Consider the following 23794-nt stretch of genomic DNA (forward strand, 5'->3'; position numbering starts at 1 on the left):
GATTCCAGTCTGTAACTCACTCCCGGCAATCTGTTATTCTGTATATAACCCAGCCTGAACCCCTTGATTAGATTCCAGTCTGTAACTCACTCCCGGGGTATCTGTTATTCTGTATATAACGCACCCTGAACTCCCCAATTAGATTCCAGTCTGTAACTCACTCCCGGGGTATCTGTTATTCTGTATATAACCCACTCTGAACCCCCTCGATTAGATTCCAGTCTGTAACTGACTCCCGGGGTATCTGTTATTCTGTATATAACCCACCCTGAACCCCCCGATTAGATTCCAGTCTGTAACTCAATCCCGGGGTATCTGTTATTCTGTATATAACCCACCCTGAACCCTTTGATTAGATTCCAGTCTGTAACTCACTCCCGGGGTATCTGTTATTCTGTATATCACCAACCTGAACCCCTCGATTAGATTCCAGTCTGTAACTCCCTCCCGGGGTATCTGTTATTCTGTATATAACCCTCCCTGAACCCCTCGATTTGATTCCAGATTGTAACTCACTCCCGGGTATCTGTTATTCTGTATATAACCCTCCCTGAACCCCTCGATTCGATTCCAGATTGTAACTCACTCCCGGGGTATCTGTTATTCTGTATATAACCCTCCCTGAACCCCTCGATTAGATTCCAGATTGTAACTCACTCCCGGGGTATCTGTTATTCTGTATATAACCCTCCCTGAACACCTCGATTAGATTCCAGTCTGTAACTCCCTCCCGGGTATCTGTTATTCTGTATATAACCCACCCTGAACCCCCTCGATTAGATTCCAGTCTGTAACTCACTCCTGGGTATCTGTTATTCTGTATATAACCCACCCTGAACCCCCCGATTAGATTCCAGTCTGTAACTCAATCCCGGGGTATCTGTTATTCTGTATATAACCCATCCTGAACCCCTCGATTAGATTCCAGTCTGTAACTCACTCCCGGGGTATCTGTTATTCTGTATATAACCCACCCTGAACCACTCGATTAGATTCCAGTCTCTAACTCACTCCCGGGGTATCTGTTATTCTGTATATAACCCACCCTGAGCCCCTCGATTAGATTCCAGTCTGTAACTCACTCCCGGGATATCTGTTATTCTGTATATAACCCACCCTGAGCCCCTCGATTAGATTCCAGTCTGTAACTCACTCCCGGGATATCTGTTATTCTGTATATAACCCACCCTGAACCCCTCGATTAGATTCCAGTCTGTAACTCACTCCCGGGGTATCTGTTTTTGTGTATATAACCCACCCTGAACCCCTCGATTAGATTCCAGTCTGTAACTGACTCCCGCGGTATCTGTTATTCTGTATATAACCCACCCTGAAACCCTCGATTAGATTCCAGTCTGTAACTCACTCCCGGGGTATCTGTTATTCTGTATATAACCCACCCTGAACCCCTCGATTAGATTCCAGATTGTAACTCACTCCCGGGGTATCTGTTATTCTGTATATAACCCTCCCTGAACCCCTCGATTAGATTCCAGATTGTAACTCACTCCCGGGGTATCTGTTATTCTGTATATAACCCTCCCTGAACACCTCGATTAGATTCCAGTCTGTAACTCCCTCCCGAGTATCTGTTATTCTGTATATAACCCACCCTGAACCCCTCGATTAGATTCCAGTCTGTAACACACTCACGGGGTATCTGTTATTCTGTATATAACCCACCCTGAACCCCTCGATTAGATTCCAGTCTGTAACTCACTCCTGGGTATCTGTTATTCTGTATATAACCCACCATGAACCCCTCGATTAGATTCCAGTCTGTAACTCACGCCCGGGGTATCTGTTATTCTGTATATAACCCACCCTGAACCCCTCGATTAGATTCCAGTCTGTAACTCACGCCCGGGGTATCGGTTATTCCGTATATAACCCACCCTGAACCCCTCGATTAGATTCCAGTCTGTAACTCACTCCCGGGTATCTGTTATTCTGTATATAACCCACCCTGAACCCCTCGATTAGATTCCAGTCTGTAACTCACTCCCGGATATCTGTTATTCTGTATATAACCCACGCTGAACCCCCCGATTAGATTCCAGTCTGTAACTCACTCCCGGGTATCTGTTATTCTGTATATAACCCACCCTGAACCCCTCGATTAGATTCCAGTCTGTAACTCACTCCCGGGATATCTGTTATTCTGTATATAACCCACCCTGAACCCTTCGATTAGATTCCAGTCTGTAACTCACTCCCGGGTATCTGTTATTCTGTATATAACCCACCCTGAACCCCTCGATTAGATTCCAGTCTGTAACTCACTCCCGGATATCTGTTATTCTGTATATAACCCACCCTGAACCCCCCGATTAGATTCCAGTCTGTAACTCACTCCCGGATATCTGTTATTCTGTATATAACCCACCCTGAACCCCTCGATTAGATTCCAGTCTGTAACTCACTCCCGGGGTATCTGTTATTCTGTATATAACCCACCCTGAATCCCTCGATTAGATTCCAGTCTGTAACTCACTCCCGGATATCTGTTATTCTGAATATAACCCACCCTGAACCCCTCGATTAGATTCCAGTCTGTAACTCACTTCCGGAGTATCTATTATTCTTTATATAACCCACCCTGAACACCTCGATTAGATTCCAGTCTGTAACTCACTCCCGGGTATCTGTTATTCTGTATATAACCCACCCTGAACCCCTCGATTAGATTCCAGTCTGTAACTCACTCCCGGGGTATCTGTTATTCTGTATATAACCCACCCTGAATCCCTCGATTAGATTCCAGTCTGTAACTCACTCCCGGATATCTGTTATTCTGAATATAACCCACCCTGAACCCCTCGATTAGATTCCAGTCTGTAACTCACTTCCGGAGTATCTATTATTCTGTATATAACCCACCCTGAACACCTCGATTAGATTCCAGTCTGTAACTCACTCCCGGGTATCTGTTATTCTGTATATAACCCACCCTGAACCCCTCGATTAGATTCCAGTCTGTAACTCACTCCCGGATATCTGTTATTCTGTATATAACCCACCCTGAACCCCCCGATTAGATTCCAGTCTGTAACTCACTCCCGGATATCTGTTATTCTGTATATAACCCACCCTGAACCCCTCGATTAGATTCCAGTCTGTAACTCACTCCCGGGGTATCTGTTATTCTGTATATAACCCACCCTGAACCCCTCGATTAGATTCCAGTCTGTAACTCACTCCCGGGTATCTGTTATTCTGTATATAACCCACCCTGAACCCCTCCATGAGATTCCAGTCTGTAACTCACCCCCGGGTATCTGTTATTCTGTATATAACCCACCCTGAACCCCTCGATTAGATTCCAGTCTGTAACTCACTCCCGGGGTATCTGTTATTCTGTATATAACCCACCCTGAACCCCTCGATTAGATTCCAGTCCATAACTCACTCCCGGGTATCTGTTATTCTGTATATAACCCACCCTGAACCCATCCATGAGATTCCAGTCTGTAACTCACTCCCGGGGTATCTGTTATTCTGTATATAACCCACCCTGAACCCCTCGATTAGATTCCAGTCCATAACTCACTCCCGGGTATCTGTTATTCTGTATATAACCCACCCTGAACCCCTCCATGAGATTCCAGTCTGTAACTCACCCCCGGGTATCTGTTATTCTGTATATAACCCACCCTGAACCCCTCGATTAGATTCCAGTCTGTAACTCACTCCGGGGGTATCTGTTATTCTGTATATAACCCACCCTGAACCCCTCCATGAGATTCCAGTCTGTAACTCACCCCCGGGTATCTGTTATTCTGTATATAACCCACCCTGAACCCATCCATGAGATTCCAGTCTGTAACTCACTCCCGGGGTATCTGTTATTCTGTATATAACCCACCCTGAACCCCTCGATTAGATTCCAGTCCATAACTCACTCCCGGGTATCTGTTATTCTGTATATAACCCACCCTGAACCCCTCCATGAGATTCCAGTCTGTAACTCACCCCCGGGTATCTGTTATTCTGTATATAACCCACCCTGAACCCATCCATGAGATTCCAGTCTGTAACTCACTCCCGGGGTATCTGTTATTCTGTATATAACCCACCCTGAACCCCTCGATTAGATTCCAGTCCATAACTCACTCCCGGGGTATCTGTTATTCTGTATATAACCCACCCTGAACCCCTCGATTAGATTCCAGTCTGTAACTCACTCCGGGGGTATCTGTTATTCTGTATATAACCCACCCTGAACCCCTCGATTAGATTCCAGTCTGTAACTGACTCCCGGGGTATCTGTTATTCTGTATATAACCCACCCTGAACCCCTCCATGAGATTCCAGTCTGTAACTCACCCCCGGGTATCTGTTATTCTGTATATAACCCACCCTGAACCCCTCCATGAGATTCCAGTCTGTAACTCACTCCCGGGGTATCTGTTATTCTGTATATAACCCACCCTGAACCCCTCCATGAGATTCCAGTCTGTAACTCACTCCCGGGGTATCTGTTATTGTGTATAAACGCTGTTCCTCGGCTGTTTGAGGTTTTATTGACCGGGCTCACGGACTCTGCTTTGAACACGTTACATCGCATTACAGAGTTTGAAATAAACAAAGGGGGAGGAAACGAAACAACAAGTCCCACCTCTCTCTCTCTCTCAGGGGGGAGTCCCACGTCGCGGCCGGTGCAGGGAAGGGAGATGGCGGTTAGGGGCTGGTGAGGAGAAGGCCCGTTCCCATGGCAACGCGCCGCCGCCGCCAACTGCGGCTGCGCCCATCAGGTTACCCCTCCCCCCACCACCACGCGCCGGCTGATTCGTCCCAAACCGACGCGGCGCGACCGTTGCTTCACGTGACCCCCCCCTCCCTCCACCTCGCGCACATCACGTGACGCGTCTACCTTCCCGCCGCCTCACCCGTCACGTGACGCCGTGCCCCGCCTGCAGACGCCAGGTAAGGAGCTCCTCCTCCTCCTCCTCATGCCCCCTAACCCCGCCCCCTTTTCCTAAGCCCCGCCTCACGGCGCCTCCTCGGCCTCCAGCACCAGGGAGCGGCAGCGAGCCGCCCCGCCGCCGTCCCTCTCGCTGGCCAGGGGCGGCACGCTGAGGCGCTCGTGGGCCCCCCGCGGCGCGTCCGGCGCCGAGTCGCCGCGCTGCAGGCCCCCCGGCCGCCGCCCGGCGCCGCGCTGCCGCCTGGCCAGCGCCACCGCCTCGTCGAAGGAGAGGCTGGCGGCCGTCCGCCAGGCGTGGGCCCGGGCGGCCCGCGGCTCGGAGAGGGGGGCCTCTGCGGTGTGGGGGCGTGGCCCTTCTGCTGCGGGGGAGTGGCCCGGCGCGCGGGGGCGTGGCCTGTCCTCGGGCGTGTCCGTGCCCGCGCAGCGCGGGCGGGGCGTGTCATCTGAAGGGGCGGGGCCTGCCGCCGCAGGGCGTGGTTCTGGAGCAGAGTGGGCGTGGTCAGCCTGTGGTGGGTGGGGGCTGACCTCAGGGTGGGCGGGGACTGTCGTTGCAGGGCGTGGCTTGGATTCGGTGTGGGCGTGGTCAGCCAATGGTGGGCGGTGCCTGCCCTCAGGGTGCGGCTCTGAACAATAGTGGGCGTGGTCAGTCGATGGTGGGCGGGGCCTGATCTCAGGGTGGGCGGGGTCTGTCTTTGCAGGGCGCTGCTCGGGATCGGAGTGGGCGTGGTCAGCCGATGGTGGGCGGTGCCTGCCCTCAGGGTGGGCGGGGACTGTCATTGCAGGGTGCGGCTCTGGACAATGGTGGGCGTGGTCAGTCGATGGTGGGCGGGGCCTGATCTCAGGGTGGGCGGAGACTGTCATTGCAGGGCGCGGCTCGGGATCGGAGTGGGCGTGGTCAGCCAATGGTGGGCGGTGCCTGCCCTCAGGGTGGGCGGGGACTGTGATTGCAGGGCGCGGCTCTGGACCACAGTGGGCGTGGTCGGCCGATGGTGGGCGGGGCGTGACCTCGGGGTGGGCGGGGTTATCAGTCCGCCTCTTGCCCTTCAGCACCAGGGGCAGCTTGGCGTAATGCGGCTTCGGGGGAACCACGGGCAGCGAGCGGGCATGGTATATCCTGCCCGGGGACGGTGCCAGGCTGGCGGGGCTGGGGGTCAACGCTGGGGGCCGGCTCGCCTCCCCGTCCGTTTCATCCTGTCCGGTGAGGGTCCCCTCAGCCGAGCAGCCGGCGCCCCCCGCGCCGGGATCGGTCTGCTCGGCGCAGCACGCTAGAGTTGAGCAGCCGGCCTTCCCGCACTCTGTGCTCCCCGCGCCGGGTTCGGTCTGCTCGGCGCAGCACGCCAGAGTTGAGCAGCCGGCCTTCCCAGAGCCGGAGCTGCTCTCGCAGGGATGCTCCCCTCCGCCGGCGCACGCCGCGGTCGAACAGTCAACGTCCCTGGCCTCCTCCGTCTCTGAGGTGCGGCCCGGGGCTCTGAGATCCGTGGCATAAAGCCCAGGCCCTTGACACTGCCTCCCTGAACGCGTCGTCTCCGCGGGGCACTTGTGGGGGGTGCCACTGTCCTCTGAGGCATGTTCATCGACGTCATTGACGCTCCACACCTCTTCCACAGGAGGCTCTACAGAGAACTCCTGACAGTGAACCTGGGGAGAGAGGCAGGAGTGAGGGTATTAACACGACTCAAACCATTCTCACACACTTCGACGGCCACAAAAACTCTTCCCAATTCCTCAAAGTCTCTGAATCGCACCGTCTCCCTGACCCCTCAACTGCACCATCTCCACAGTCACTCAGCTCCATGAGGCCAAGGTTTATGCGAAGGTTTGTGGTTGTAGTAGTAACTACACACTCCCGAGCAGCCATACACACAGATGACAGGGACCACAACTCCGACTGGAACGACCCAATGATCACAGGATAAGCTAAACAGAGAACGCCCAGAAGCATGCAGCTCATCCACACCAACAAGTACGTAGACCGAGACCCAATATACTGGTCACGACCACGAATCGCCGGGACTGACAACAAGCAGCAGCAGCAGAAACAAAACCAAATAAATTGTCAAAAACACAGTACAGCAGTGCCTTACAGGGACCTCCAAGGCACTGGAGATGTCACCTAAACTGTCTGCAAATCAACTTCCCAACGTCCTTGACGCCAATTTCTGGTACACCGTCCCGCTTTTTCCACGGTCGCTCAATAATCTTCTTCCAATCCCCTTGTCACACTATCTCTATATGGTCTTCCAGCCCATACAAACCCTCCCTAACTCTGTAACCTCCTCCAGCCCCGATACCCCACACTATCGGTATAAATTCCTCCAGCCCCTACACCAACCCCAATCTCTAATCTCATCCAGCCCACGCACCCCATCCTTATCTCTGTAGCTTCGACCAATTCCTACACCCCCTCCCTATCTCTGTAACCCCCTCCAGCCCCTACGCCCCCTCCCTATCTCTGTAACCCCCTCCAGCCCCTAAGCCCCCTCCCTATCTCTGTAACCCCGTCCAGCCCCTACGCCCCCTCCCTATCTCTGTAACCCCCTCCAGCCCCTACACCCTCTCCCTATCTCTTTAAACCCCTCCAGCCCCTACACCCCCACCCTATATCTGTAACCCCCTACACCCCTCCCTTTCTCTGTAACCCCTCCAGCCCCTACACCCCGTCCCTATCTCTGTAACCCCTCCAGCCCCTACATCCCATCCCTATCTCTGTAACCCCTCCAGCCCCTACACCCCTCCCTATCTCTGTAACCCCTCCAGCCTCTACACCCCTCCCTAACGTCTGTAACCCCCTCCAGCCCCTACACCCCGTCCCTATCTCTGTAACCCCTCCAGCCCCTACACCCCTCCCTATCTCTGTAACCCCTACACCCCTCCCCATCTCTGTAACGCCCTCCAGCACCAACACCCCCTCCCTATCTCTGTAACCCCCTCCAGCCCCTACACCCCCTCCCTATCTCTGTAACCCCCTCCCTATCTCTGTAACCCCCCCAGCCCCTACACCCCCTCCCTATCTCTGTAACCCCCTACACCCCCTCCCTATGTCTGTAACCCCCTCCAGCCCCTACACCCCTCCCCATCTCTGTAACCCCCTCCAGCCCCTACACCCCCTCCCTATCTCTGTAACCCCCTCCAGCCCCTACACCCCCTCCCTATCTCTGTAACCCCCTCCCTATCTCTGTAACCCCCCCAGCCCCTACACCCCCTCCCTATCTCTGTAACCCCCTCCAGTCCCTACACCCCCTCCCTATCTCTGTAAGCCCCTACACCCCCTCCCTATCTCTGTAACCCCCTCCAGCCCCTACACCCCTCCCTATCTCTGTAACCCCCCCAGCCCCTACACCCCCTCCCTATCTCTGTAACCCCCTCCAGTCCCTACACCCCCTCCCTATCTCTGTAAGCCCCTACACCCCCTCCCTATCTCTGTAACCCCCTCCAGCCCCTACACCCCCTCCCTATCTCTGTAAGCCCCTACACCCCCTCCCTATCTCTGTAACCCCCTCCAGTCCCTACACCCCCTCCCTATCTCTGTAACCCCCCCAGCCCCTACACCCCCTCCCTATCTCTGTAACCCTCTCCAGTCCCTACACCCCCTCCCTATCTCTGGAACCTCTTTGCAACCATGAAATGCTCCCCCTTCATCCCAAATGTCTGATATTTAGCCAATTCTCTATCTATGTGAATGTACCAGCCCCACACATTAAGCAGCCTAATACGTGGCACTTTTTCAAACATGTTTTGGAAATCCAAATACATTACTTCTATTAGTTCTTCTTTATCTATTCTGACTGTCACCTTCTGAAAGAATTATAATAAATTTGTTTGATATAACTTCCTCATCATGAAGGGATATTGACTCTGCTTGATAATTTTACAAAGATAAGTACAAGATAAGGTTGCACATGAAAGTTTCCCTACAGAAACCTGGTTGGCCTCTGATACAGGTCTGGGGGATTTATCCACCTTGATGGTCCAGCACTCCCTGCTCTCTAATATGGAGAACTTTTGAGATATCACTGTTTATTCCTCCAAGATCTCCCAGCTTCTGTATCCTTCACAACAGTTAATACTGATGCACAGTATTGTTTAGCATCTCTTCCCCTGCCCCATCTGCTGCGGTTCCACACAGAGGCAGTCTTGTTGACCCTATACTGTCCCTAATTACTGTTTGTAATCTCGTACAGAGAGAGAATCTCTTTGGATTGTCCTTAACCCCTCATTGAGATATACAAGATTCCAAGGGGAAGTTGTCAGGGGGAGATGTGGAGTGGTCGTTCCCCCTTGTGGGGGAGTCAGTGACAAGGTGACAGATTCTCAGAGTAAGGGGTCGCCCATGGGAGACAAAGGGGAGGAGGGGAGTGAACCTGTGGAATTCTTTACCACAGAGGGCTATTGAGGCCTGGTATATTCAAGGCTGGAATAGATTTTTTTTTAATCAGAAAGGGAATCGAGGGTTATGGGGAAAAGGCAGGAAAATCAGGTTGAGGAGTGTCATTCAACAGTGGAGGAGACTCAATGGGCTGAGTGGCCTACTGTTCTGGGTCTTATGTAGTTGTTAGAAATGGGAGGTTGTGTGGAGGAGGGAAACACAATGGTACCGGTGATTACCCGTAGCGAGCAGAGCATAGCTGCTACCTTCCCTTACCCGAGCATCGTAAGCTCTGAGCTCTCTGATATCCAGGTCGAGGTCCATCAGCTCGGACTCGATGCTCATGTCTAGCATCCCCCTCCTTTCGTGGTGGCTCTGGGCGTAGTAGTCGTAGGGTTCCAATTCTTCAGGTGTCCTGAGTGGCATTCCCAGCTCCCCCGGGTAATCGGTCTCCATGTCCCCTATCTCCAAGGTGTCCTGCGTATCAAGAAATGAGAAAGTGTCCTGGAGCTCCAAGGTGATCTCGGAACTGATCGGCAGGCCCTGCAAAGTGTCTGGGGGGTGGGGGCAAACAGAGTGAGAGAATCAGTCCCTCTTTCATCCGGTGCCTCAATCTCTACGCTCACTTTCTCCTTCATGCTGTCTGACTCTACTTCACTTGAAGGATTTCCCTCTGTCGCTGTTGTCTCCCTCTGACTATCTCTCCATCTCAGTTACTTACCCTGTCTCCTTCCCTCTGAATCTTCTCTCTCCACTTCCTCTCTCTCTGTCCATTTGTTTCTCTCTCTTAAAGAACGTTGTATGTCTCTCTATGTCTGATTTTTTTTTTAAGATTAGATTCCCTACAGTATGGAAACAGGCCCTTCGGCCCAATAAGTCCACACCGACCCTCCAAAGAGTAACCCACCCAGACCCCCATTCCCCATATTCACCCCTGACTATGGGGCAATTTAGCGTGACCAATTCACCTGACCTGCACATCTTTGGACTGTGGGAGGAAACCCATGCAGACACGGGGAGAATGTGCAAACTCCACACAGGCAGTCACCCGAGGCTGGAATCGAACCTGGGACCCTGCTGCTGTGAGGCAGCAGTGCTAACCACTGAGCCACCATGCCACCCATAACTTCCCCATAGAGATGTACAGCATGGAAACAGACCCTTCTCATCTGTGACACCAGATATCCAATGTTAATCTAGTCCCACCTGCCAGCATATCCCTCCAAACCCTTCCTATTCATATACCCATCCAGATGCCTCTTAAATGCTGTAGTTGCACTACATCCTCTGGCAGCTCATTCCATACACGTGAAAAAGTTGCCCTTTAATCTTTCCCCTCTTATCCTACTGTGCACAAAACAAAACCTTTCACTGTACCTCGGTACATGTGACAATAAATCAAATCAAAGAAATTAAACACATACCCTCTAGTCTTGGATACCCATAACCTGGGGAAAAGACCAAAGTTATTCACTCTATCCATGCCCCGCAGGATTTTATCAACCTCGATAAGATCACCCCTCAGCCTGCGCTCCAGGTAACATAGCCCCAACATGTTCAGCCTGTTACTATAACTCAAATCCACCAACCCCCGCAACCTCCTTGTAAATTGTTTCTGCACTCTGTCAAGTTTAACAATGTCTTTCCAATAGCAGGGAGACCAGAGTTGAACGCAGTATTCCAACGGTGGCCTCGCCAACATCATGTACAGCCGCAACATGACAACCCAACTCCTGTACTCAATGCACTGACCAATAAAGGCAACAATATCAAATGTCGTCTTCACTATCCTGTCCACGTGCAACTCCACCTTCAAGGAGCTATGAACTTTACCCCCAAGATCACTTTGTTCGGCAACACTCCCCAGGGCCCTTCTATTAGATGTATAATCCTGCCCTGATTTGCCTTTCCAATATGCAAGACCTCACATTTACGTAAATTAAACTCCATCTGCCATTCCTCAGCCCATCTAGTCAAGGTCCGATGCTCTCTTACTCGTTTAAAATCTCCTGAGTAGCACTAGCAATTTTCCCAGCCAGGTTATTGGGCCCTTTCCGATTCAGATGTAACCTGTCCTCCTTATTTCTACCCCGGAGGAGATTCCAATGGTCCAGAAATGCATCAACTGCTGAGCCGAAGTAAGTCCGATCTATCCTCCTATTCCTGCTCTCACCAGCACGTGGCATCAGGAATAATCCAGATATTGCTACCTTGAGGACCTTTTTTTTAACCTCCTACCGAATGTTCTATATTCTCTCTTGAGAACCTCATCAATTTCTCTTCCTATATCGGTACCAATGTCTACAACGACCTCCTGCTGGTCACTTCCCCGCCCCCCCCTTGAGAATATTCTGAACCCTCTCCGAGACATCCTTGACCCCGATACGAGGGAAGTAACACACCACTCTGATATCTCATAGTTGGCCATAGACATGTCTGCCTGTACCTTTGACAAGAGAGTTGCCTATTTATCCCTCATTAAAGTTGAGCCAGTCTTAGTATCAGAAAACCAAAACTGCTGGGAATCACAGCAGGTCAAGCAGCATCCATGGAGAATACTAGGTACCAGAAACCTTGCTGTCAGTGCTACATTTCTGAGAATCCATCACCCCCAACATTTTCCAAAATAACATACTGGTTTGAGATGGGGATAGCCACAGGAGACTCCTTTCTTTCTCTCCTACCTTTCCTAGAGCTAACTCATCTACCTGACTGTATCTGCATTTGTTTTTACTATACATTACACCCCCACTTCCTGTAAATTCCTCATTGCCACTCCAACCAATCCATGCGATCTGATAGGATTCGCAACCAAGTACACTTCCTGCAGACATAATCATCAGGAAAACTGAAATTCTCCCCAATCTCCCGCATCCAACGGAAAGAACACATCACTCTACTCAAGGCCAATTCTGCACCTTAACTCCAGACTCAAACATAGTACAGTCTTACTGCTTGAGGATAATTTGATACCCATGCTTTATATTGGAAAACAATTAGTCAAGAGACAGATTTCTCAACATCTTTCCCTTATTCCATCTATCTCTATCCACTCCTCCCTCCAACCATCCGTCACTCCATCCATCTCTCTTTCTCTCCCCCTTGAATGTCTGGGTTCTCTATCTCTATCCATCTTTTATCTCCCTCCCCCCTCCCCTCCCTCTCTCCATCCATCTCTCTGTTTCTCGATCTGTCTCTCCATCTCGCTCTCTCTCCATCTGTCTGTCCATTTGTGTCTGTTTTGTTTGATGTCTCTTTCTGTCCGTATCTAATTCTATATCCATCTTTTCCCTTCCTATTTTTGTCTATCCTCTCTCTCTCTCTCTCTTCACTTGCGTCTCTCTCAATCCATCTCCCTCAGTCTGTCATTGTCCATTCTTGTCCACTGTCTCTCTTTCTTGCTGCCCGTCTCTCCTGCTCTCAAGAGCTCTTTCAGTCTCTCTGCATCGCCTTCTTTGTTTTTCCTCTCTGTCCCTCCCTCTCAGCTCACTTTCACTCGTCTCTCTCTGCATCTCACCATGCCCATCCATTGCCTCCTGTTCGACTTGCGTCTCCTCGGCAACCAGTTCACGGGGAGCGTCATCCTCCTCCTCCTCCTCTTCCTCGTCGTCATCGTCCTGTTCCTCGGAGCCACTCTGATCCTGCGGCTCCTCGGGTCCCCTGATGCCCACAGCACCGTGCTCCGTGGCTTTTAGCAGCGAGGTCACATGTTCCGGGAGGCTAACGGAGAATGGGCCAGAGATGTGCATCGCCACCCGCTTTTCGGCCCTCTGCCTGGCAGCCTTGGCCGAGCGGGGAGAGTCCGAGCCCACGCGCAGAACCGGTGCCTCCGTCACGCCGCGGTCAAGCAGCAGCTCTGGGTCCAGGGAGGAAAACGCTGGGGCGCGGTGGTCCGGGGAGGCCAGGCGTACTGACCCAAAGCTGTCACGACGGGCGCTGGGGTTACGGTGGGGCTGGCGGTCGTCCAGGCCTGGAGAGCTGCCTGCACGCGAGAGAGGGCAGGTAACGGTTACTGAGGGAGAGCTGCCTGCACGCGAGAGAGGGAAGGTAATGGTTACTGAGGGAGAGCTGCCTGCACGCGAGAGAGGGAAGGTAATGGTTACTGAGGGAGAGCTGCCTGCACGCGAGAGAGGGAAGGTAACGGTTACTGAGGGAGAGCTGCCTGCACGCGAGAGAGGGAAGGTAAAGGTTACCAATGGAGAGATGGAGAGAGAGGGAAGATAACGGTTACTGGCGGAGAGATGGAGAGAGAGGGAAGGTAACGGTTACTGGCGGAGAGATGGAGAGAGAGAGGGAAGGTAACGGTTACTGAGGGAGAACTGCCTGCACGCGAGAAAGGGAAGGTAACGGTTACTGACGGAGAGTTGCCTGCACGCGAGAGAGGGAAGGTAACGGTTACTGAGGGAGAGATGGAGAGAGAGGGAAGGTAACGGTTACTGAGGGAGAGATGGAGAGAGAGGGAAGGTAACGGTTACTGAGGGAGAGATGGAGAGAGAGGGATGGTAACGATTACTGAGGGAGAGATGGAGAGAGAGGGAAGGTAACGGTTACTGAGGGAGAGCTGCCTGCAAGCGAGAGATGGAAGGTAACGGTTACTGAGGGAGAGCTGCCTGCAGGTGAGAGAGGGAAGGTAACGGTTACTGACAGAGAGATGGTGAGAGAGGGAAGGTAACGGTTACTGAGGGAGAGATGGAGAGAGAGGGAAGGTAACGGTCACTGTCGGAGAGATGGAGAGAGAGGGAAGGTAATGGTTACTGAGGGAGAGCTGCCTGCAAGTGAGAGAGGGAAGGTAACGGTTACTGACAGAGAGATGGTGAGAGAGGGAAGGTAACTGTCACTGTCGGAGAGATGTGGAGAGAGGGAAGGTAACCGTCACTGTCGGAGAGATGGAGAGAGAGGGAAGGTAACGGTTACTGTCGGAGAGATGTGGAGAGAGGGAAGGTAACCGTCACTGTCGTAGAGATGGAGAGAGAGGGAAGGTAACGGTTACAAACGGACAGATGGAGAGAGAGGGAAGGTAATGGTTACTGAGGAAGAGATGGAGAGAGAGGGAAGGTAATGGTTACTAACGGAGAGACGGTGAGAGAGAGAGAAGGTAACCGTTACTGAGGGAGAGATGGAGAGAGAGGGAAGGTAACGGTTACTGATGGAGAGATGGTGAGAGAGGGAAGGTAACGGTTACTGAGGGAGAGATGGAGAGAGAGGGATGGTAACGGTTACTGAGGGAGAGATGGAGAGAGAGGGAAGGTAACGGTTAAAGAGGGAGAGCTGCCTGCAAGCGAGAGAGGGAAGGTAATGGTTACTGAGGAGAGAGATGGAAGGTAACGGTTATTGAGGGAGAGCTGCCTGCACGTGAGAGAGGGAAGGTAACGGTTACTGAGGGAGAGATGGAGAGAGAGGGAAGGTAACGGTCACTGTCGGAGAGATGGAGAGAGAGGGAAGGTAATGGTTACTGAGGGAGAGCTGCCTGCAAGCGAGAGAGAGAAGGTAACGGTTACTGACAGAGAGATGGTGAGAGAGGGAAGGTAACGGTCACTGTCGGAGAGATGTGGAGAGAGGGAAGGTAACCGTCACTGATGGAGAGATGGAGAGAGAGGGAAGGTAACGGTTACTGTCGGAGAGATGGTGAGAGAGGGAAGGTAACAGTTACGAACAGAGAGATGGAGAGAGAGGGAAGGTAACGGTTACTGACAGAGAGATGGAGAGAGAGGGAAGGTAACGGTTACTGTCGGAGAGATGGAGAGAGAGGGAAGGTAACGGTTACTGAGGGAGAGCTGGAGAGAGAGGGAAGGTAGCGGTTACTGAGGGAGAGCTGCCTACACGCGAGAGAGGGAAGGTAACGGTTACTAACAGAGTGATGGAGAGAGAGGGAAGGTAACGGTTACTGAGGGAGAGCTGCCTACACACGAGAGAGGGAAGGTAACGGTTACTAACACAGAGATGGAGAGAGAGGGAAGGTAACGGTTACTGACGGAGAGATGGAGAGAGAGGGAAGGTAACGGTTACTGAGGGAGAGATGGAGAGAGAGGGAAGGTAATGGTTACTGAGGGAGAGATGGAGAGAGAGGGAAGGTAACGATTACTGAGGGAGAGATGGAGAGAGAGGTAAGGTAACGGTTACTGAGGGAGAGATGGAGAGAGAGGGAAGGTAACGGTTACTAACAGAGAGAGGGAAGGCAACGGTTACTGTCGGAGAGATGGAGAGAGAGAGAAGGTAACCGTTACTAACGGAGAGATGGAGAGAGAGGGATGGTAACGGTTACTGAGGGAGAGATGGAGAGAGAGGGAAGGTAACGGTTACTGAGGGAGAGCTGCCTGCACGCGAGAGAGGGAAGGTAACGGTTACTGAGGGAGAGATGGAGAGAGAGGGAAGGTAACGGTTACTGAGGGAGAGCTGCCTGCAGGCGAGAGAGGGAAGGTAACGGTTACTGAGGGAGAGATGGAGAGAGAGGGAATGTAACGGTTAGTGACGGAGACCTGCCTGCACGTGAGAGAGGGAAGGTAACGGTTACTGACGGAGAGATGGAGAGAGAGGGAAGGTAACGGTTACTGAGGGAGAGATGGAGAGAGAGGGAAGGTAACGGATACTGACGGAGAGCTGCCTGCACGTGAGAGAGGGAAGGTAACGGTTACTGACGGAGAGATGGAGAGAGAGGGAAGGTAATGGTTACTGAGGGAGAGCTGCATGCACACGAGAGAGGGAAGGTAATGGTCACTGAGGGAGGGATGGAGAGAGAGGGAAGGTAACGGTTACTGACGGAGAGACGGCGAGAGAGGGAAGGTAACGGTTACTGAGGGAGAGCTGCCTGCACGCGAGAGAGGGAAGGTAACGGTTACTGAGGGAGAGCTACCTGCACGCGAGAGAGGGAAGGTAACGGTTACTGAGGGAGAGATGGTGAGAGAGGGAAGGTAACGGTTACTGAGGGAGAGATGGAGAGAGAGGGAAGGTAACGGTTACTGTCGGAGAGATGGTGAGAGAGGGAAGGTAACGGTTACTAACAGAGAGATGGAGAGAGAGGGAAGGTAACGGTTACTGACAGAGAGATGGTGAGAGAGGGAAGGTAACGTTTACTGTCGGAGAGATGGAGAGAGAGGGAAGGTAACGGTTACTGAGGAAGAGATGGAGAGAGAGGCAAGGTAGCGGTTACTGAGGGAGAGCTGCCTACACGCGAGAGAGGGAAGGTAACGGTTACTAACAGAGAGATGGAGAGAGAGGGAAGGTAACGGTTACAGTCGGAGAGATGGAGAGAGAGGGAAGGTAACGGTTACTGTCGGAGAGATGGAGGTTGAGGGAAGGTAGCGGTTACTGAGGGAGAGCTGCCTACACGCGAGAGAGGGAATGTAACGGTGACTAACAGAGAGATGGAGAGAGAGGGAAGGTAACGGTTACTGAGGGACAGCTGCCTACACGCGGGAGAGGGAAGGTAACGGTTACTAACAGAGAGATGGAGATAGAGGGAAGGTAACGGTTACTGAGGGAGAGCTGCCTGCAAGCGAGAGAGGGAAGGTAACGGTTACTGAGGAGAGAGATGGAAGGTAACTGTTACTGAGGGAGAGCTGCCTGCACGTGAGAGAGGGAAGGTAACGGTTCCTGTCGGAGAGATGGTGAGAGAGGGAAGGTAACGGTTACTGAGGGAGAGATGGAGAGAGAGGGAAGGTAACGGTAACTGTCGGAGAGATGGAGAGAGAGGGAAGGTAACGGTTACTGAGGGAGAGCTGCCTGCACGCGAGAGAGGGAAGGTAACGGTTACTGACAGAGAGATGGTGAGAGAGGGAAGGTAACGGTCACTGTCGGAGAGATGTGTAGAGAGGGAAGGTAACCGTCACTGTCGGAGAGATGGAGAGAGAGGGAAGGTAACGGTTACTAACGGACAGATGGAGAGAGAGGGAAGGTAATGGTTACTGAGGAAGAGATGGAGAGAGAGGGAAGGTAACTGTTACTGACGGAGAGACGGTGAGAGAGAGAAGGTAACCGTTACTGAGGGAGAGATGGTGAGAGAGGGAAGGTAACGGTTACTGAGGGAGAGATGGAGAGAGAGGGAAGGTAACGGTTACTGAGGGAGAGATGGTGAGAGAGGGAAGGTAACGGTTACTGATGGAGAGATGGAGAGAGAGGGAAGGTAACGGTTACTGATGGAGAGACGGTGAGAGAGAGAAGGTAACGGTTACTGAGGGAGAGCTGGAGAGAGAGGGAGGGTCACGGTTACTGAGGGAGAGATGGAGAGAGAGGGAAGGTAACGGTTACTGAGGGAGAGCAGCCTGCACGCGAGAGAGGGAAGGTAACGGTCACTGTCGGAGAGATGGAGAGAGAGGGAAGGTAACGGTTACTGAGGGAGAGATGGAGAGAGAGGGAAGGTAACGGTAACTGTCGGAGAGATGGAGAGAGAGGGAAGGTAACGGTTACTGAGGGAGAGCTGCCTGCAAGCGAGAGAGGGAAGGTAACGGTTACTGAGGAGAGAGATGGAAGGTAACTGTTACTGAGGGAGAGCTGCCTGCACGTGAGAGAGGGAAGGTAACGGTTCCTGTCGGAGAGATGGTGAGAGAGGGAAGGTAACGGTTACTGAGGGAGAGATGGAGAGAGAGGGAAGGTAACGGTAACTGTCGGAGAGATGGAGAGAGAGGGAAGGTAACGGTTACTGAGGGAGAGCTGCCTGCACGCGAGAGAGGGAAGGTAACGGTTACTGACAGAGAGATGGTGAGAGAGGGAAGGTAACGGTCACTGTCGGAGAGATGTGTAGAGAGGGAAGGTAACCGTCACTGTCGGAGAGATGGAGAGAGAGGGAAGGTAACGGTTACTAACGGACAGATGGAGAGAGAGGGAAGGTAATGGTTACTGAGGAAGAGATGGAGAGAGAGGGAAGGTAACTGTTACTGACGGAGAGACGGTGAGAGAGAGAAGGTAACCGTTACTGAGGGAGAGATGGTGAGAGAGGGAAGGTAACGGTTACTGAGGGAGAGATGGAGAGAGAGGGAAGGTAACGGTTACTGAGGGAGAGATGGTGAGAGAGGGAAGGTAACGGTTACTGATGGAGAGATGGAGAGAGAGGGAAGGTAACGGTTACTGATGGAGAGACGGTGAGAGAGAGAAGGTAACGGTTACTGAGGGAGAGCTGGAGAGAGAGGGAGGGTCACGGTTACTGAGGGAGAGATGGAGAGAGAGGGAAGGTAACGGTTACTGAGGGAGAGCAGCCTGCACGCGAGAGAGGGAAGGTAACGGTCACTGTCGGAGAGATGGAGAGAGAGGGAAGGTAACGGTCACTGTCGGAGAGATGGAGAGAGAGGGAAGGTAACGGTTACTGAGGGAGAGCTGCCTGCACGCGAGAGAGGGAAGGTAACGGTTACTGACAGAGAGATGGAGAGAGAGGGAAGGTAACGGTCACTGTCGGAGAGATGGTGAGAGATGGAAGGTAACGGTTACTGAGGGAGAGCTGCCTGCACGTGAGAGAGGGAAGGTAACGGTTACTGACAGAGAGATGGTGAGAGAGGGAAGGTAACGGTTACTGAGGGAGAGATGGAGAGAGGGAAGGTAACGGTTACTGAGGGAGAGATGGAGAGAGAGGGAAGATAACGGTCACTGTCGGAGAGATGGAGAGAGAGGGAAGGTAACGGTTACTGAGGGAGAGCTGCCTGCACGCGAGAGAGGGAAGGTAACGGTTACTGACAGAGAGATGGTGAGAGAGGGAAGGTAACGGTCACTGTCGGAGAGATGTGGAGAGAGGGAAAGTAAATGTTACTGTCGGAGAGATGGAGAGAGAGGGAAGGTAATGGTTACTGAGGGAGAGATGGAGAGAGAGGGAACGTAACGGTTACTGATGGAGAGATGCAGAGAGAGGGAAGGTAACGGTTACTAACGGAGAGATGGAGAGAGAGGGAAGGTAACGATTACTGAGGGAGAGATGGAGAGAGAGGGAAGGTAACGGTTACTGACGGAGAGATGGAGAGAGAGGGGAGGTAACGGTTACTGAGGGAGAGATGGAGAGAGAGGGAAGGTAACAGTTACTGACGGAGAGACGGTGAGAGAGAGAAGGTAACGGTTACTGAGGGAGAGATGGAGAGAGGGACGGTAACGGTTACTGAGGGAGAGATGGAGAGATGGAGAGAGAGGGAACGTAACGGTTACTGACGGAGAGATGGAGAGAGAGGGAAGGTAACGGTTACTGAGGGAGAGATGGAGAGAGAGGGGAGTTAACGGTTCCTGATGGAGAGAGAGGGAAGGTAACGGTTACTGATGGAGAGATGGTGAGAGAGAGAAAGTAACGGTTAGTGAGGGAGAGATGGAGAGCGAGGGAAGGTAACGGTTACTAATGGAGAGATGGAGAGAGAGGGAAGGTAACGGTTACTGAGGGAGAGATGGAGAGAGAGGGAAGGTAACAGTTACTGTGGGAGAGATGGTGAGAGAGGGAAGGTAACGGTCACTGTCGGAGAGATGTGGAGAGAGGGAAGGTAACGGTCACTGTCGGAGAGATGGAGAGAGAGGGAAGGTAACGGATACTAACGGAGAGATGGAGAGAGAGGGAAGGTAACAGTTACTAACGGAGAGATGGAGAGAGAGGGAAGGTAACGGTTACTAACGGAGAGATGGAGAGAGAGGGAAGGTAACGATTACTGAGGGAGAGATGGAGAGAGAGGGAAGGTAACGGTTACTGACGGAGAGATGGAGAGAGAGGGAAGGTAACGGTTACTGACGGAGAGACGGTGAGAGAGAGAAGGTAACGGTTACTGAGGGAGAGATGGAGAGAGAGGGAAGGTAACGGTTACTGAGGGAGAGATGGAGAGAGAGGGAAGGTAACGGTTACTGAGGGAGAGATGGTGAGAGAGGGAAGGTAACGGTTACTGACGGACAGATGAAGAGAGAGGGAAGGTAACGGTTACTGAGGGAGAGATGGAGAGAGAGGGAAGGTCATGGTTACTGAGGGAGAGCTGCCTGCACGTGAGAGAGGGAAGGTAACGGTTACTGAGGGAGAGACGGAGAGAGAGGGAAGGTAACGGTTACTGATGGAGAGATGGAGAGAGAGGGAAGGTAACGGTTACTGAGGGAGAGATGGAGAGAGAGGGAAGGTAACGGTTACTGAGGGAGAGATGGTGAGAGAGGGAAGGTAACGGTTACTGATGGAGAGATGGTGAGAGAGGGAAGGTAACGGTTACTGATGGAGAGATGGAGAGAGAGGGAAGGTAACGGTTACTGATGGAGAGACGGTGAGTGAGAGAAGGTAACGGTTACTGAGGGAGAGATGGAGAGAGAGGGAAGGTAATGGTTACTGAGGGAGAGCAGCCTGCACGCGAGAGAGGGAAGGTAACGGTCACTGTCGGAGAGATGGAGAGAGAGGGAAGGTAACGGTCACTGTCGGAGAGATGGAGAGAGAGGGAAGGTAACGGTTACTGAGGGAGAGCTGCCTGCACGCGAGAGAGGGAAGGTAACGGTTACTGACAGAGAGATGGAGAGAGAGGGAAGATAACGGTCACTGTCGGAGAGATGGTGAGAGATGGAAGGTAACGGTTACTGAGGGAGAGCTGCCTGCACGTGAGAGAGGGAAGGTAACGGTTACTGACAGAGAGATGGTGAGAGAGGGAAGGTAACGGTTACTGAGGGAGAGATGGAGAGAGAGGGAAGATAACGGTCACTGTCGGAGAGATGGAGAGAGAGGGAAGGTAACGGTTACTGAGGGAGAGCTGCCTGCACGCGAGAGAGGGAAGGTAACGGTTACTGAGGGAGAGATGGTGAGAGAGGGAAGGTAACGGTTACTGAGGGAGAGATGGAGAGAGAGGGAAGGTAACGGTTACTGTCGGAGAGATGGTGAGAGAGGGAAGGTAACGGTTACTAACAGAGAGATGGAGAGAGAGGGAAGGTAACGGTTACTGACAGAGAGATGGTGAGAGAGGGAAGGTAACGTTTACTGTCGGAGAGATGGAGAGAGAGGGAAGGTAACGGTTACTGAGGAAGAGATGGAGAGAGAGGCAAGGTAGCGGTTACTGAGGGAGAGCTGCCTACACGCGAGAGAGGGAAGGTAACGGTTACTAACAGAGAGATGGAGAGAGAGGGAAGGTAACGGTTACTGTCGGAGAGATGGAGAGAGAGGGAAGGTAACGGTTACTGTCGGAGAGATGGAGGTTGAGGGAAGGTATCGGTTACTGAGGGAGAGCTGCCTGCACGCGAGAGAGGGAAGGTAACGGTTACTGAGGGAGAGATGGTGAGAGAGGGAAGGTAACGGTTACTGAGGGAGAGATGGAGAGAGAGGGAAGGTAACGGTTACTGATGGAGAGACGGTGAGTGAGAGAAGGTAACGGTTACTGAGGGAGAGCTGGAGAGAGAGGGAGGATCACGGTTACTGAGGGAGAGATGGAGAGAGAGGGAAGGTAACGGTTACTGAGGGAGAGCAGCCTGCACGCGAGAGAGGGAAGGTAACGGTCACTGTCGGAGAGATGGAGAGAGAGGGAAGGTAACGGTCACTGTCGGAGAGATGGAGAGAGAGGGAAGGTAACGGTTACTGAGGGAGAGCTGCCTGCACGCGAGAGAGGGAAGGTAACGGTTACTGACAGAGAGATGGTGAGAGAGGGAAGGTAACGGTTACTGAGGGAGAGATGGAGAGAGAGGGAAGATAACGGTCACTGTCGGAGAGATGGAGAGAGAGGGAAGGTAACGGTTACTGAGGGAGAGCTGCCTGCACGCGAGAGAGGGAAGGTAACGGTTACTGAGGGAGAGATGGTGAGAGAGGGAAGGTAACGGTTACTGAGGGAGAGATGGAGAGAGAGGGAAGGTAACGGTTACTGTCGGAGAGATGGTGAGAGAGGGAAGGTAACGGTTACTAACAGAGAGATGGAGAGAGAGGGAAGGTAACGGTTACTGACAGAGAGATGGTGAGAGAGGGAAGGTAACGTTTACTGTCGGAGAGATGGAGAGAGAGGGAAGGTAACGGTTACTGAGGAAGAGATGGAGAGAGAGGCAAGGTAGCGGTTACTGAGGGAGAGCTGCCTACACGCGAGAGAGGGAAGGTAACGGTTACTAACAGAGAGATGGAGAGAGAGGGAAGGTAACGGTTACTGTCGGAGAGATGGAGAGAGAGGGAAGGTAACGGTTACTGTGGGAGAGATGGAGGTTGAGGGAAGGTATCGGTTACTGAGGGAGAGCTGCCTACACGCGAGAGAGGGAATGTAACGGTTACTAACAGAGAGATGGAGAGAGAGGGAAGGTAACGGTTACTGAGGGAGAGATGGAGAGAGAGGGAAGGTAACGGTTACTGAGGGAGAGATGGAGAGAGAGGGAAGGTAACAGTTACTGTGGGAGAGATGGTGAGAGAGGGAAGGTAACGGTCACTGTCGGAGAGATGTGGAGAGAGGGAAGGTAACGGTCACTGTCGGAGAGATGGAGAGAGAGGGAAGGTAACGGATACTAACGGAGAGATGGAGAGAGAGGGAAGGTAACAGTTACTAACGGAGAGATGGAGAGAGAGGGAAGGTAACGGTTACTAACGGAGAGATGGAGAGAGAGGGAAGGTAACGATTACTGAGGGAGAGATGGAGAGAGAGGGAAGGTAACGGTTACTGACGGAGAGATGGAGAGAGAGGGAAGGTAATGGTTACTGACGGAGAGACGGTGAGAGAGAGAAGGTAACGGTTACTGAGGGAGAGATGGAGAGAGAGGGAAGGTAACGGTTACTGAGGGAGAGATGGAGAGATGGAGAGAGAGGGAAGGTAACGGTTACTGAGGGAGAGATGGTGAGAGAGGGAAGGTAACGGTTACTGACGGAGAGATGAAGAGAGAGGGAAGGTAACGGTTACTGAGGGAGAGATGGAGAGAGAGAGGGAAGGTCACGGTTACTGAGGGAGAGCTGCCTGCACGTGAGAGAGGGAAGGTAACGGTTACTGAGGGAGAGACGGAGAGAGAGGGAAGGTAACGGTTACTGATGGAGAGATGGAGAGAGAGGGAAGGTAACGGTTACTGAGGGAGAGATGGAGAGAGAGGGAAGGTAACGGTTACTGAGGGAGAGATGGTGAGAGAGGGAAGGTAACGGTTACTGATGGAGAGATGGTGAGAGAGGGAAGGTAACGGTTACTGATGGAGAGATGGAGAGAGAGGGAAGGTAACGGTTACTGATGGAGAGACGGTGAGTGAGAGAAGGTAACGGTTACTGAGGGAGAGCTGGAGAGAGAGGGAGGGTCACGGTTACTGAGGGAGAGATGGAGAGAGAGGGAAGGTAACGGTTACTGAGGGAGAGCAGCCTGCACGCGAGAGAGGGAAGGTAACGGTCACTGTCGGAGAGATGGAGAGAGAGGGAAGGTAACGGTCACTGTCGGAGAGATGGAGAGAGAGGGAAGGTAACGGTTACTGAGGGAGAGCTGCCTGCACGCGAGAGAGGGAAGGTAACGGTTACTGACAGAGAGATGGAGAGAGAGGGAAGGTAACGGTCACTGTCGGAGAGATGGTGAGAGATGGAAGGTAACGGTTACTGAGGGAGAGCTGCCTGCACGTGAGAGAGGGAAGGTAACGGTTACTGACAGAGAGATGGT

At 52.6% G+C, this 23794-nt stretch overlaps 1 protein-coding gene across 1 annotated transcript in view; it reads right to left on the bottom strand.

Moving 5' to 3' along the window:
- Positions 1-4504: 4504 nt before the first annotated feature.
- Positions 4505-23794, bottom strand: part of LOC122544770 (uncharacterized) — a 93166-nt gene continuing 73876 nt past the window's right edge. Inside the window, exons 8-10 of the mRNA XM_087981608.1 lie at positions 12808-13272; positions 9567-9844; positions 4505-6562 (exon numbers count right to left, since the gene is read on the bottom strand). Of these exons, the coding sequence (XP_087837734.1) occupies positions 4991-6562; positions 9567-9844; positions 12808-13272 (2315 nt within the window). The 3' untranslated portion in view covers positions 4505-4990. The remainder of the gene's footprint in view (positions 6563-9566; positions 9845-12807; positions 13273-23794) is intronic.

This window comes from Chiloscyllium plagiosum, unplaced genomic scaffold (assembly GCF_037043375.1).
Source record: "Chiloscyllium plagiosum isolate Xiang-an unplaced genomic scaffold, Cpla_swu_hap1 HiC_scaffold_40, whole genome shotgun sequence".
In the NCBI taxonomy this organism is placed as follows: Eukaryota; Metazoa; Chordata; class Chondrichthyes; order Orectolobiformes; family Hemiscylliidae; genus Chiloscyllium; species Chiloscyllium plagiosum.